This window comes from Cebidichthys violaceus, unplaced genomic scaffold, assembly GCF_023349555.1.
Source record: "Cebidichthys violaceus isolate CVI_PGR_0920_01 unplaced genomic scaffold, fCebVio1.0.p SCAF_2, whole genome shotgun sequence".
In the NCBI taxonomy this organism is placed as follows: Eukaryota; Metazoa; Chordata; class Actinopteri; order Perciformes; family Stichaeidae; genus Cebidichthys; species Cebidichthys violaceus.
Genome location: NW_027176372.1, coordinates 20877897 through 20889849, shown reverse-complemented (window position 1 = coordinate 20889849; position 11953 = coordinate 20877897). Strand labels below are relative to the sequence as shown.

The 11953-nt window shown below is 40.9% G+C and overlaps 2 protein-coding genes across 2 annotated transcripts; both read right to left on the bottom strand.

Moving 5' to 3' along the window:
- Nucleotides 1-13: 13 nt before the first annotated feature.
- On the bottom strand, nucleotides 14-1635 carry timm8a (translocase of inner mitochondrial membrane 8 homolog A (yeast)). The gene is made up of 2 exons (XM_068715136.1): nucleotides 1412-1635; nucleotides 14-663 (listed from the first exon to the last, which is right to left on the bottom strand). Exons 1-2 carry the CDS (start codon nucleotides 1520-1522, stop codon nucleotides 502-504), a joined length of 273 nt encoding a protein of 90 aa, XP_068571237.1. The 5' UTR covers nucleotides 1523-1635; the 3' UTR covers nucleotides 14-501.
- Nucleotides 1636-1880: 245 nt separating this feature from the next.
- Nucleotides 1881-11679, bottom strand: btk (Bruton agammaglobulinemia tyrosine kinase). Its single transcript, XM_068715134.1, has 18 exons — nucleotides 11589-11679; nucleotides 7761-7919; nucleotides 7565-7669; nucleotides 6825-6906; nucleotides 6566-6691; nucleotides 6405-6469; nucleotides 6130-6317; nucleotides 5922-5984; nucleotides 5678-5732; nucleotides 5475-5554; nucleotides 5085-5212; nucleotides 4829-4900; nucleotides 4058-4229; nucleotides 3614-3833; nucleotides 3404-3468; nucleotides 2723-2841; nucleotides 2463-2620; nucleotides 1881-2346 (listed from the first exon to the last, which is right to left on the bottom strand). The coding sequence occupies exons 2-18, from the start codon at nucleotides 7899-7901 to the stop codon at nucleotides 2275-2277; spliced, it is 1911 nt and encodes a 636-aa protein (XP_068571235.1). The 5' UTR covers nucleotides 7902-7919; nucleotides 11589-11679; the 3' UTR covers nucleotides 1881-2274.
- Nucleotides 11680-11953: the final 274 nt, after the last annotated feature.

Below are 11953 nucleotides of genomic sequence, written 5' to 3'. Positions count from 1 at the left end.
TACACTTAGAAAGTATTTGGCATAATGTTTATTGCATATGTACAGTTCAAAACCTTGCGCCTCTTCGGTCAAGACATCGGTTAATTCTTTTTAAATTACAGCAGTGTGTGTGTGTGTGTGTGTAGAAGACCTCGTGGTTGTCAAAAACAGCTGGCTGACGCCGAATGTCCCTCTCTCTCCCGCACATTCAAGCTCAGTTTCGACAAACAAACAAAAAGTCACTGTTAACAGACCACAATCTCAAGCGTCTCGCAACACTCCTGCTTAAGTGGAGAACAAATAAAACCGTAGACTTCTGCATCCATACTTTGTGTTTATCTGAGGCACTTTGTTTTAAAAAGTAGCACTTGATGCCGTTCCTCTTCCCAGCTGAACAGACAGTCCGTTACAGACAGCTGCGTCCGGACAAAACGGCCTCGTCATGGAGCGATGAGCCGTGTGCTCGTGTGTCTCGTCAGTCCTTTTTTTTTTTTTCTTCCCAGTAACAGTGTTTTTTTTTTTTTATTCTGACATGGTCTCAGAGAAGGAGGCCTTGCCCTTCTGAGTCTGTTCCAGTCGGTTCAGGATGAACTGGCTGGTGTCGATAAATCGCTCCACACAGTTAACGAAGCACATGTCGGTCCTCGAGTCCAGCTTTGGTCCGGGTTTATCCATACATTTATCCTGGGGACAGAGACAAAGTCATTCAGGTGAGGTGCAACGATGACACAAGGTACATTACGTAGTACATCCCATTTAAAACAAGGAATGTTATACTATCAACGCTACAGCAAGTACTGGTTATCAGTCACAGTAGTATGTGGCCTCGCCCCAACTGTGACCCCAGCACTATATTGTTTTACTTTAATTATAAACAGAAAGGGGAAGTTATTAGACAGATAAATAGTTTCTTTATTAATCCTGCAAGGGGACATTTTTTCACTACATCAGCAATTAAGGCACAGGTAAATAAAATAACAGTAAATATTAAATGCAAATATCAAATGCACAATATATCCAATGGAATAGAATACTATGTAATTAGTTCTACTTTATACTGGTTGTACAGCAGCAGGCTGCGCCCTTAAAAGGCATGTTCGTGATCTCACAAATGTCTACTTTCAGTCAGGTGTGATAAAATGATACAATGTTTGTCTCCACTGAGGAAACTAATCGTTTACATCCACATCTTCCACACGCTTCTCCTCGACGCTAACGTTAGCCCCAGCAGGCCCGGGGGTCTTACTGTCCACAGCGGTCTGCAGACACGTTACGATTTAAAGGCTTGTTTCGCAAACGCATCGTTCCAGACAGACAGAGTATCCCCAGCTGTTATGTAATCCTACCTGTTAGCTTTAGCTTCATATTTAAACAAGTTTATTAAAAAAAAGTGAACTGCAGAGCTGCACTGCTAGCGTGAAGCTGAACTTACCCAGCAAACCTCAGTCATCTGATGCACCAGCTGCTGAAATCTTTGTTTTTGAGTCTCGATTTCGATGAAGTGCTGAAGCTGAGGGTCGGCTGTCGCTCCCTGGCCGTTCATATTTTACAAAAATATGAACGTTACACCAATATTCTTCTAATTATGGACGCCGTATGGCTCTGTTGCTGACCTTCACGTGTATGAGTGGACGACAGGAAGCAGGAAGTAGTTCAACCAATCACAGAGCGCGTTCTTCTGACGCGGCTGTCGTCATCACAGTATTATCAATTATTATTATTAGTAGTAGTAGTAGTAGTTGTTGTAGTTGTAGTATTAGATTGAATACATATTATTTCATTAAAAAAATAAAGCTAATTCCAATTCATGCAAAAGTATTATTGTTACATTAAAAATGTGGTTTATCAGATGTTTTGACATGTTTACATTGTTATTTTCGTTTCACAGGATGTTTCAGTCATTTCAAAGCCTGGCATACTTGGCTTTTATTTGTGCAATAGATATGTTCTCACAAAGCGTTCGTTTCCACATGCGAAGGTGTTTACATTTAACAATGATTCCACAGAATACGATACACAGGATTCAATAAAAGACAGATAACCGTCAATAAAAATATACACATTTCAAATGCTACCCTGTAGGACTATACTTCTAGTAATGTAATAGGAAGGCTATTGTAATCAACGAGTTATAGTGGCATTCATGTTACGTATATTCACATTACAGAGGACGGCAGTGTGGCTGCTTAGCCCCATGTTCAAGTTGCTGCGTTGACTTTCCAGGTGACGGATGGAGATGCTGCTCTGTGGGGGACCGGAGAGAAGTCTCAGTGTGTGTTGTGATTATGTTGAGATCTACTGGAGCTCATACAGCAAATCCTGAACAGTCAGCGCCAGCTCCTGAAAGGTGGGTCTCTCATCTGCCTTCTGAACACCAAACAAAAAGAAGCTGTGAGGTTGCTGTTGCTGTCCACACAATATTTTCATACTCTCTCACATCACTCTGTACTGAGGCCCCACAGCTCAATACTAAATCCACTTACTTCAAGCCAACAGCTTGTCATAATGCTGTAGACCTTTTCATTGGCCAGCTGGGGGCGGTAGAGGCGCAGGCCCCGGGACACCTGATCCACAATTTCCGTGTTGTTCAGGCGCTCATACGGAAGCCGTCCCAAAGTGTACACCTCCCACAGAAGGACCCCTAAATATTTATAGAAATGCTTTAATACAGATGTCAATTCCTAGTGTACACTTGTAACTGACCATAAATACAGTGGTAAATTGAAAAACACACCCTACTCACCATATGCCCATATGTCTGACTTGCTGCTGAATTTGCAGTAGAGGAGGACCTCAGGAGGCGACCAGCGAACAGGAAACTTGGAGCCTGCAGAGCTTGTGTACTCATCATCTAAGACATACCTAAGGCAGTGATGGAAGAAGTATTCAGATCCTTTACTTTAAATGTAGAAGTACAAACACCACAATGTAAAAATACTCGTAAACAAAGTCTGCATCAGGAAAAAAGCAAAAGTACAGAAGGATTGTCAACTCCATGTACTGAAAGTATCAAAAGTTTAAGTACTCATTGTGAAGAAGAAATGCCCTCTGTGAGAAGTATTACTTATGTATTCATTTATATGGAGCATTTTGCTGCTGTAGTTGGTTGAGATGGAGCCAATTTTAACTTTATTTACTGTTTTATGTTCAAGATTATCTCATCTTTGTATGTATAATCTTAAGAAACAAAGTAACTAGTAACTAAAACTGTAAAATAAATGTAGTGGAGTCAAATTATAAGATTAAATTAAAATATAAATACTCAAGTATAGCATCTTTCATTCTACTTAACTACAGTACTCGAGTTGCCTACATGTACTGTTACCTTCCATCACTGACCTGAGAGTAGAGCAAGATATTTCAGTTACTTTGTTAGACACCAATGCGCCTCATTGTGTTCTGTAATTCGCGTCAAGTATTTTACCTTGAAAGTCCAAAGTCAGTCACTTTGACGGAGCCATTCCCATCTACTAAACAGTTCCTGGCAGCCTGAGAACAAAACAAACAACACGCTTGATGAAAATGTAATCATTAAACATTTACTGTTATCTTCAAATGCCTAATCCCAGCATATCTCAACGCAACAGAATGATCTAGAGTTGGACACACTACAGTATAGATCTATGTCTCTAACCAGGTCTCTGTGGATGTACTGCTGTGACTCGAGATAGGCCATGCCCTCGGAGACGTCTTTACACATCTCTAGGAGCTGGACGGTCGTCGGGTGCTGCGTCAGGCCTTCCCTGAGGTACGTCAGCAGGCAGCCATTGGAAAGGAACTCAGTCACGATATAAATGGGTCTCTGTTTGGTGCACACGCCGTACAGCTGGACCAGGTTTTCATGGCGAAGCTTCCTGGTTTAAGCAAAAGCAGAAGGAAGTTAAGTATTATGTGTTGGGTTTTAGCACAGAAGTTATATAAACCGCACTTCCCAGTGTGACACATGAGTTTTTATGAGTCTCGCGCACAAAATCATCGCTGTCGTTTCAACTGCATTCAGTTCAAGTGTAGCAGCTTAATGACCAAAAAGAAAAAGGGTCAGCTCAGCCCAAATTCAGCCTCATTTAGTTTTGCTTACATCATGATTTTGGCTTCTTCTATGAAATCGTCTTCAGACATGGATCCCTCTTTAATCATCTTAATGGCAACGTCATGCTGGCCCTGCCACTTTCCATACTTCACCACGCCAAACTGACCAGTGCCCAGCTCCTTGATGAAGGTGAGGTAACGGGGGTCAATCTCCCACACGCCTGGAGCAAACAAGGCAGAATGGAGGAGCACTTTTACTTCTTGTAGCAGAGTAAGATGAGAAGACGGACACCATTATCATGTCCCTATGAAGTTATGGCCAACAGCTGCTTATCTTAGCTTGAAGTCTGGAAGCAGGGGGAAACAGCGAGTCGAACTGTTTCCAAAGGTAACAAAAACGGACACCTCCAAAGCTCACTAATTAACACAATATGTTATATTTGTTTAATCAATGCAAAAAAAGTGAATTGTCACATTGTGGTTGAGGTTTTGCTATTTTCTGGATTCTCCACTGATTGCTCAGCAACTTCCTCGGGATGTTACTGCTCCTTGCCAGGAAATAGTCCTGCACATAACCCCCTATAAAACCAAGTTTCTTTTGTATGCATTAAGCAAACAAGATACACCCTGTTAATAGTAAGCTTTAGAGGCGCAAATAGGTACAAAGGCAAATTAGCTTTATTGCTTTACTTAACTAATGGTGCTGTCAACAAATGATCATTTTGTTAGTACATTCAGCATGACCAGAGGTTAATCACCAGACATGATGATTAACAAGAGAATATATTAATAATGTATATTGATATAGTCACACTCTTACCATAGCCGAGCCCTGCTGTTGATGGAGGCCGTGCCCGGTTAGATACGATGTATTTCAGCCTGCTAACCATACCTAGTGAGGGAGATAACAAAACCTGTAAGGTCATCGTTTTTGTATATTTTGTTGCCTTCCCCCCTGTTGAGTCATTTCCTTTTTCCCCGCAGTGAAAACAACATTTTATTGCATATTATTCTATTACAAATATCCAATACTTGCTTCATCTATGTATCTATATGTTCACAGTTACTGTATCAACCTGCTGCATTGTGCTGATGGTAGTTTATGAGTTCTGGGATGGTGCCGAAATTATGCTTCTCTGCCAGGTAAAACTGTCCCTGTGTTGTGGTACAGATGTTATAATGTTTGCAGCTTCCACCAGTTTCCCTGTCGAGACAAAAGGAAGAGTCACTTTAGCCGCAGGTTTTCATCGATCATTCATCATGTATGCATAATATCTTCTTCGCCTTATCCGCAACAGTCTTGCAGAGCGATGAAAAAGTTTGGGCCAGGTTTTGCATGAATAATTTACATCTCTCTCCCTCCGCGGCCCTCTGTTTCCGCTTTCATTACAAACAGTTCTTCTTTTGATACGTTCACGCATGACTGGAACCAGTAGATGCAGTGTAACACCACTGAGCTTACTCACCCGCCACCCCTACTGAACAAAGACACGGTGTATTTCCCGGCCTTGCTCGAGTCCCGTACCAGGAAGCCTCCGTCTTTATTCTGGGAAACAACACACAAGTTTAAGTTAAAAACAAGTTAAATCGAGGTAAGTTCTACTAATTTATAGGCGCACAAACATATCAAAGCTGTCTTCTGTATCAGTGTGTATGTCAATGAGTTTACCTCAGTCTTTAACAGCTGTTCTGCCTGGCTACGGTTCATGTTCTTGGAATACCAGCTGTGAAAATAAATGTGAACTTTTGCTGAATTTGTTTTTTTGCAACATGTATTGCTTCAGCAATCAAAGAAACATTCACGTACTGACAGATAACTTTACCAGGTGTTAATGTGCTGACATGGTAATTATAAATGAACGATGACATGAGAAACTAAAATCTAGAGACAGTACAATAGTGCCCATACTCACTCAAATTTTTCTAGCCCATTTGTGGCTTCCACAACATAATTACAAGGTATATATCCTTCCTTTCTGCAAAAGAAAATAAAACACATTGTATTTAGTAATGATGTGCAAATGTGCATCTTGAAGCGCTCACAAACACTAGAGCTTGAACTTTAAATGACTTTCTTTTGTGCCATTGTTTTAAGTAATTTCACAGGCTACTGTTTCTCACCCAGATTTGTCTCTGGCTTTCCACCAGTTCTGATCAGACATCTCCAGGATGGTGTACTCTTCATCCTTCCTCAGCGCCAAGTCGTGGGGCGTCATGGGTGTGTAATCATACTCCGCTATGACACTCATGCCCACGGAGGGTGAAGGTGCCTCAGGGGGCTGTGGAGGTAAAGGCCGAACAGCCTTCTCCTGGAAAAACACAGGATTAGCGGCTGTATTATTGGAATCGACTGTGTGTAATCAGTGAATAGTACTGGAAAGGGACTGCGTGTCTACCTCTGTTGGGGTGGGAGGAAGGGGTTTCCTGGATCCCCTTCGCCGAGATGGTTTGGACGTAAAGCCTATCAATGACATCATTTTATACATGAATGGAATGATTCGGTAAAAGTTTCAGTTTAGTGTTGCCGATATCAAACCAAAGATAATCCCAATCTCACCGTTCTTACTATCCAGCACCTTGCAACCCATAGCTTGTTTAACCTCCTGCTGGCAGCAGAGCCACACGCCATCGGCCCAGAAACAAGGATGGTACTTCTGCATGAGATCCTTGTTGAAGCGCACCACTATGCACAAGCACCGACATAGACACAGGACATTTACATTAAATCAACATTTTCATTTGCATGTGCACCCAGCTCTTCTGTTGCGCAGGCACCGGGCGGTGCTAAGATACGGTCTGACATTGCATATACTAACTTTCTTTCAGCTTCTTTATCCACTGAGCCCGGGCGTCCTCGGTCTTTGCAAAGATGTACAGCGGCCCCTCGTCGTAAATGATCTGTGGCAATGAAAAAGAAAACACTCATCACCTGTTTTTTTTTTTTTGTCAAAGTTGTCTATCAATTCAAGACATTTGGGTGATTTTCTATTTCTTAAGTTGCTAGCTCAGTTAATGCATGTGACACCGGAATATACTGCGATAAGTGTCAAATGCTAGCGTGTGATAATATTCACTGCAGCTTTGTGGCAGACACAAGTCAGACACCTTGTTCCTGCCACCTTGTCTTGTGTGTTAATATATGCGCAATGGCAACACCTGCGCAGTCCCTGAAAGCCCCTGGTTCATCTGATTGTGAGAGATGGTTTCACTTCTTAACAATGGACTTTCACATTTTGAACTATTGGAGGATGGGACAGTTTCTGTCTGCCAAGGAGAAACCTTGGTGTTGTGGTGTGTGTTTCCATGTGCAGCTCCTACATAGCTTTTGACTAAAAGAAATATAGCCTGTGCTTCATTATTATACCACAGAGACTGAATATAGAAAAGTCGTGTTAACAATCTCCATCTCCAAAAGGAAAACTAGCATACGAGTGAAAGCAAAAACGTTATCCTGATTTTAGGCCAGTGAGAATGTGAAGTGGCTGCACTTTCACACATTGTTGCAGCTTCGTGACTGGAGAGTCTGTTAAAGAAGTAAATTGACAGACGTGTCTACCTGGAAAGCATACAGGCGCTCTTGCGGAGAATTGGGCTCCGGCTGGACCGTCTCCACACATTTGATCTTCTCGAGGTCAACTGATCCTCTCAAACCTTTTCGCTTCTGCTTACCAGATGAGGAAACAGTCAGGTAACCGACAGACATATGTGATGCTATTGCAATGACGTTTTTCTGTAGGTCCATACATACGTACCCCTTTCTCAGAATCACAATCGTAGTAGGCTATTTTGTCCTGGGTGAGAACAAACCATCTCTCCTTGTAGTTCAAAGGAGAGGTCTTCTTCTTCTGCTGCGATCGTTTGATGAAGATTTCTTCCAGTATACTGTCTGACATGATTCAGTCAGGATTGATCTACATGGGAACGAAGAATAGGGAATATTGTTATAACAGTAGCAAAACACCCAGCTGTTTCCTTTGTGGCAGAGCAACACTGAACGGAATGAATTCGCTCTCTCAGCTGTGCTTAGCTTAGCACTATAAGTCAGCCTTTTGGGTTATGTTGCACTCGCACTTCAGTGTTTTCAATTACTTTGAACAGAATTGAAGTCAATCGTCATAACAGAAGTCATAGAGTCAGAGCAACGGCACTTATGTGGAAGGAGATGAAGAGACAAGCAGCATGAATGCGAGCACATATCAGCGTCTGATTAGCTGGAGTTTGCATAAACCTTGCTTTTCCTGCCAGCCACATCCTTTTCAATTCCAAAAGTCCCCCATGTGTCACATCTGGTTCCCTCGGCTACTGTATCTTGGTCCACATCAAACTGTGAAAGGAGATTTTGGATAAGTATTTCCAAAATCTCTTGTCTTGTCTACTCCTCCCAATATGATCGGTTGGCTTTGTTCCACCTCTTCTTAGACTGTTGTGATATTAAACACATTCAGATGCACCCAAAGGTTTTTGGTGATTGTATTTTAATTGGCTTGATAGACTGACTGATTGATTTTGCTCTCTCTGAACAAATACACACAGTCGTGTTTCCATGACTTTTGGGGACATTACATTGAGACTTACCCTTACCCTAACCGCTGCTACCAGCCCTAATCCTTACTCCAACCTTAAACCGAGGCTTCATGCTAAAATGTAAAGATTTACTTTATGGTGAAGTGCAATTGTACCCATTTTGTCCCCAAACAAAGCGAATCCCCACAATGTGACTGTGTAATCAGCTTTATGTCCCCACAATATGGTTAAACCACCACAAATAGGATCCAGTGACTAATGCAGAAATGAATGCAGTAACTTAAAGTTCATGTAACACATTCAAATGACGTATGTTCTATATATATTTTTGGTATTTTCAGAAACATCTAAATTAAATTAGTTTACTGGCAAACTCACCGTAAAAGATATGAAACAATCTCACCATCACAAGGCTTCCTCTGTCACATAGCGGGCTCACACACATTATTACATTTGACCTGCATTATGACATAAGTAGGCAAATGAAGGAGGCGGTCTCGGACCTCTAGCGCTGAAACTATTGATACCGAATCTAGTGGGTCAGAGAAATACTGATGGCTGTTGAGTTATGAGGATAATGTAGACTCTGTAAAAGCACTCAAACACGCCGTCATTCCTAAAACAACAAAAGATATAAACTCTAAATATCTTATCATAAGTTCGCAACATGAAACATAATTCACTACATACAGCAGATGGGTGTTTTATTCAGGATTAATTGGTAGTAAAGGAAGAAAATCAGCACAAATACTGCAGAAAAGTTCCTTGGGATGTGGAATAATGTATCCCAATTGAATGTAAATAGCGAGTGACTAGTGGCTATATAGAGTGTTAAATGATCATGACCCAGGCAGTACAGTCAGCTTGAGCTGTAACCGACTGATGCAGAAGTACAATTATAAATAACCAAAAAGCACAATTCAAAGATGTCTTTTCATATAGCAAACACGGTCTAAAAACACATATAATTCTAAAATACTAGAAAAGTACACAGTGGTAGGGAGTCATAGTGCATTATTGTCAGGTAAATCGTGGATCAGATGCTCAAACTCACCCTTTGGCACACGGCTGAACTACTAATTGTCTCTGTCAGATGTGTTTGCACTTCAGCTCAGCCTATTTTCAGCTTGTGAGCACTTCCTTCTGTCATCTGAACTGTAACTTTAACACCACTAGAAGCTCCTGTCACTCCCCCACTAACCAGTGTGTGTGTGTGTGTGACATTTCTTCACACTAGCAAGACAATACCTATCAGTTGTGTTTGTGCCGTCATAAACCAACAGCAGTGTTCCCCATTCTGTGAAACATTGTTTACTCATTCCTCATTCTTCGCCGCCTCGTGTTTTCTCACATCACTATGTTGAGTATAGAGGTCAGCGTACTGTGATAGTGGATGATCCACACACTGATGCACTGTAGCATCCCTTCTCTCTTCCTCTGTGATCGAGTGGAGCCAGTCGACTGAAACGCTTCACTGTATCATGGCCCCCAGAAGGAGATTTTTTTTTTTGTTTGTGTGTCTTTTTTGAAGGGAGTTGACGCACGGTGGCTGACACAGACGGACCGATGGGGAAGTTGCATCAGTGTTGAACTGCAATATGAAGGGAGAAGAAACCCAGAGCCCTAAAGCACTTCGACCTGACATTATCTATCTCATTCTCTCGATTTGTGGTCCATCATTAGCACATTTATTAAAAATGAGTGTTTCACCTGTGATGTGTGCTGGTAACTCACCACTTCATTTACATTTACAACTATGTACAATAATCACTTTTTTTCTTAGATTTTGCAGAATTCCCCACTGTTTCTGCACAACAACACTTTAACAAAGTCTCCTTTTCTAACGCTCATCCTCTCAGTTGCTTGAGTGTTTATAAGTTGTGAAATTCTATAAATTATGTCAATTAATTTAACTCTATCTGTTATGAAACTGGTCAAAAAACTGAAAAAATGTACTTTTTACTGTACACAAGGCCACTTTTCAGCAACTCAAAAGTCAAGAGTACCCAAAGTGTATCCTTAAAATATCTGTTTAATTCTCATAAAATCGTCTAATTACTTTAGACACCTTTTTAGGTGGCTGTTAAAGTGATTATCTTTGTAATCTGTAAATATATATATATATTTACAGATATGCAAGGCAGTGCAACATGTTTTAAAATGAAAAGGGCCAAATGTATTAACAAATAAACTCTGATAAGCGTTGCATGATGTCCTCTATGACACAGCAAACACACAACCACATCATGAAAGAGTTGGTTTTTACAGGAACCTGTCAAGATGCTCTCTTTCCTGACGTTTCCTGAAAGATAAGTGGCACATGCAAGAAAATGTGCGCGTTTGTATGTTTGTGCATGTCTCAGAGAAAGAGGCAGTGAGAGAAAAAGAGAGTGACGTGGATGCTCGGTACAAGTGATAAATGTTTGTATCCAACCACAGAGAATACTCTCTCACACAAATTATGATACCACATCAATTTGCTGCGTTCTGTGGAGGTCAATTTTCAGAACACACAAATATGAATATGAATTAGCATTCCTAGCATGCAAATAAAGGTAATTTTGTCTTAACGTCTTCAATTCTAATGTATAAACGTGCTAACTAATTCACATGATTCAAGATATGTGTGAAGTGATGCATAGATTAGAAGTATAACCACATGAAACTGCAAACCACTATCATGCTGCAAGATGTGTCGATACAAGGGTTTCAAAATCATGCAAAGTACAGCAGAATACACTATAATCCATCACCGTCGACAAAACATTCAGAAACAAATAAAACATCTTTGCGCTTTAGCAGATAATGTCCCTATAGTTTGACTTATGTAGTGTTAGTTTTGTGGTGAGTACAGACTGCATTTAGGATTTGCATAAAAACAAAAAATTGATGGGTTTCAATTCAGTGCTCTACTCACGACTACTTTTGTCCAAAGGCTTTCAAATGAAACACATTCGTATAACTGCCTTTTTTTTATCTTTTATACTTAAGCGCTCAAATGACGAAAAAATACCTCCTGACCTTATGGCCTACATCCAAAGAGCTTTGCCACTTACCCAGACACCCAGAAAAGTACAGCATCAGACACACAACTTCAGATGCTGTGGCTCGAAGCAGTGACATGAACCTTTGCCTCAGTTGCTCGCCTTCCATAAAATGTGTTAGTCTGTGATGCAAGAAGCTTAAATCCACCCCCAGAGAGGAATCGACTCTGCTAACTTCCCCTTTTTCTTCCTGCTCATTTTCATATCAGCCCACTGGACAGTTTTGGTGATAAGTGCAAGCGGGCTAAACATTAACACACTAACCATTTGTGTCGTTCATATAGCACACTTTTATTTAACGTCATTTCTTATTCAGTAAACTGCCAATTTCAGTATTACAGGAACAAGAGATAAACAAACTTCAAGCTGATAACTTA

Coding starts and splice junctions, on each gene's coding strand:
- timm8a (XM_068715136.1), bottom strand. CDS start 1,522: ATGAACGGCCAGGGAGCGACAGCCGACCCTCAGCTTCAGCACTTCATC. Junction 664..1,411: donor AGATGACTGAGGTTTGCTGG/GTAAGTTCAGCT, acceptor CTCTGTCCCCAG/GATAAATGTATGGATAAACC.
- btk (XM_068715134.1), bottom strand. CDS start 7,901: ATGTCAGACAGTATACTGGAAGAAATCTTCATCAAACGATCGCAGCAG. Junction 6,907..7,564: donor AGCGCCTGTATGCTTTCCAG/GTAGACACGTCT, acceptor TCATTGCCACAG/ATCATTTACGACGAGGGGCC. Junction 2,347..2,462: donor TGACAAGCTGTTGGCTTGAA/GTAAGTGGATTT, acceptor TTTGGTGTTCAG/AAGGCAGATGAGAGACCCAC.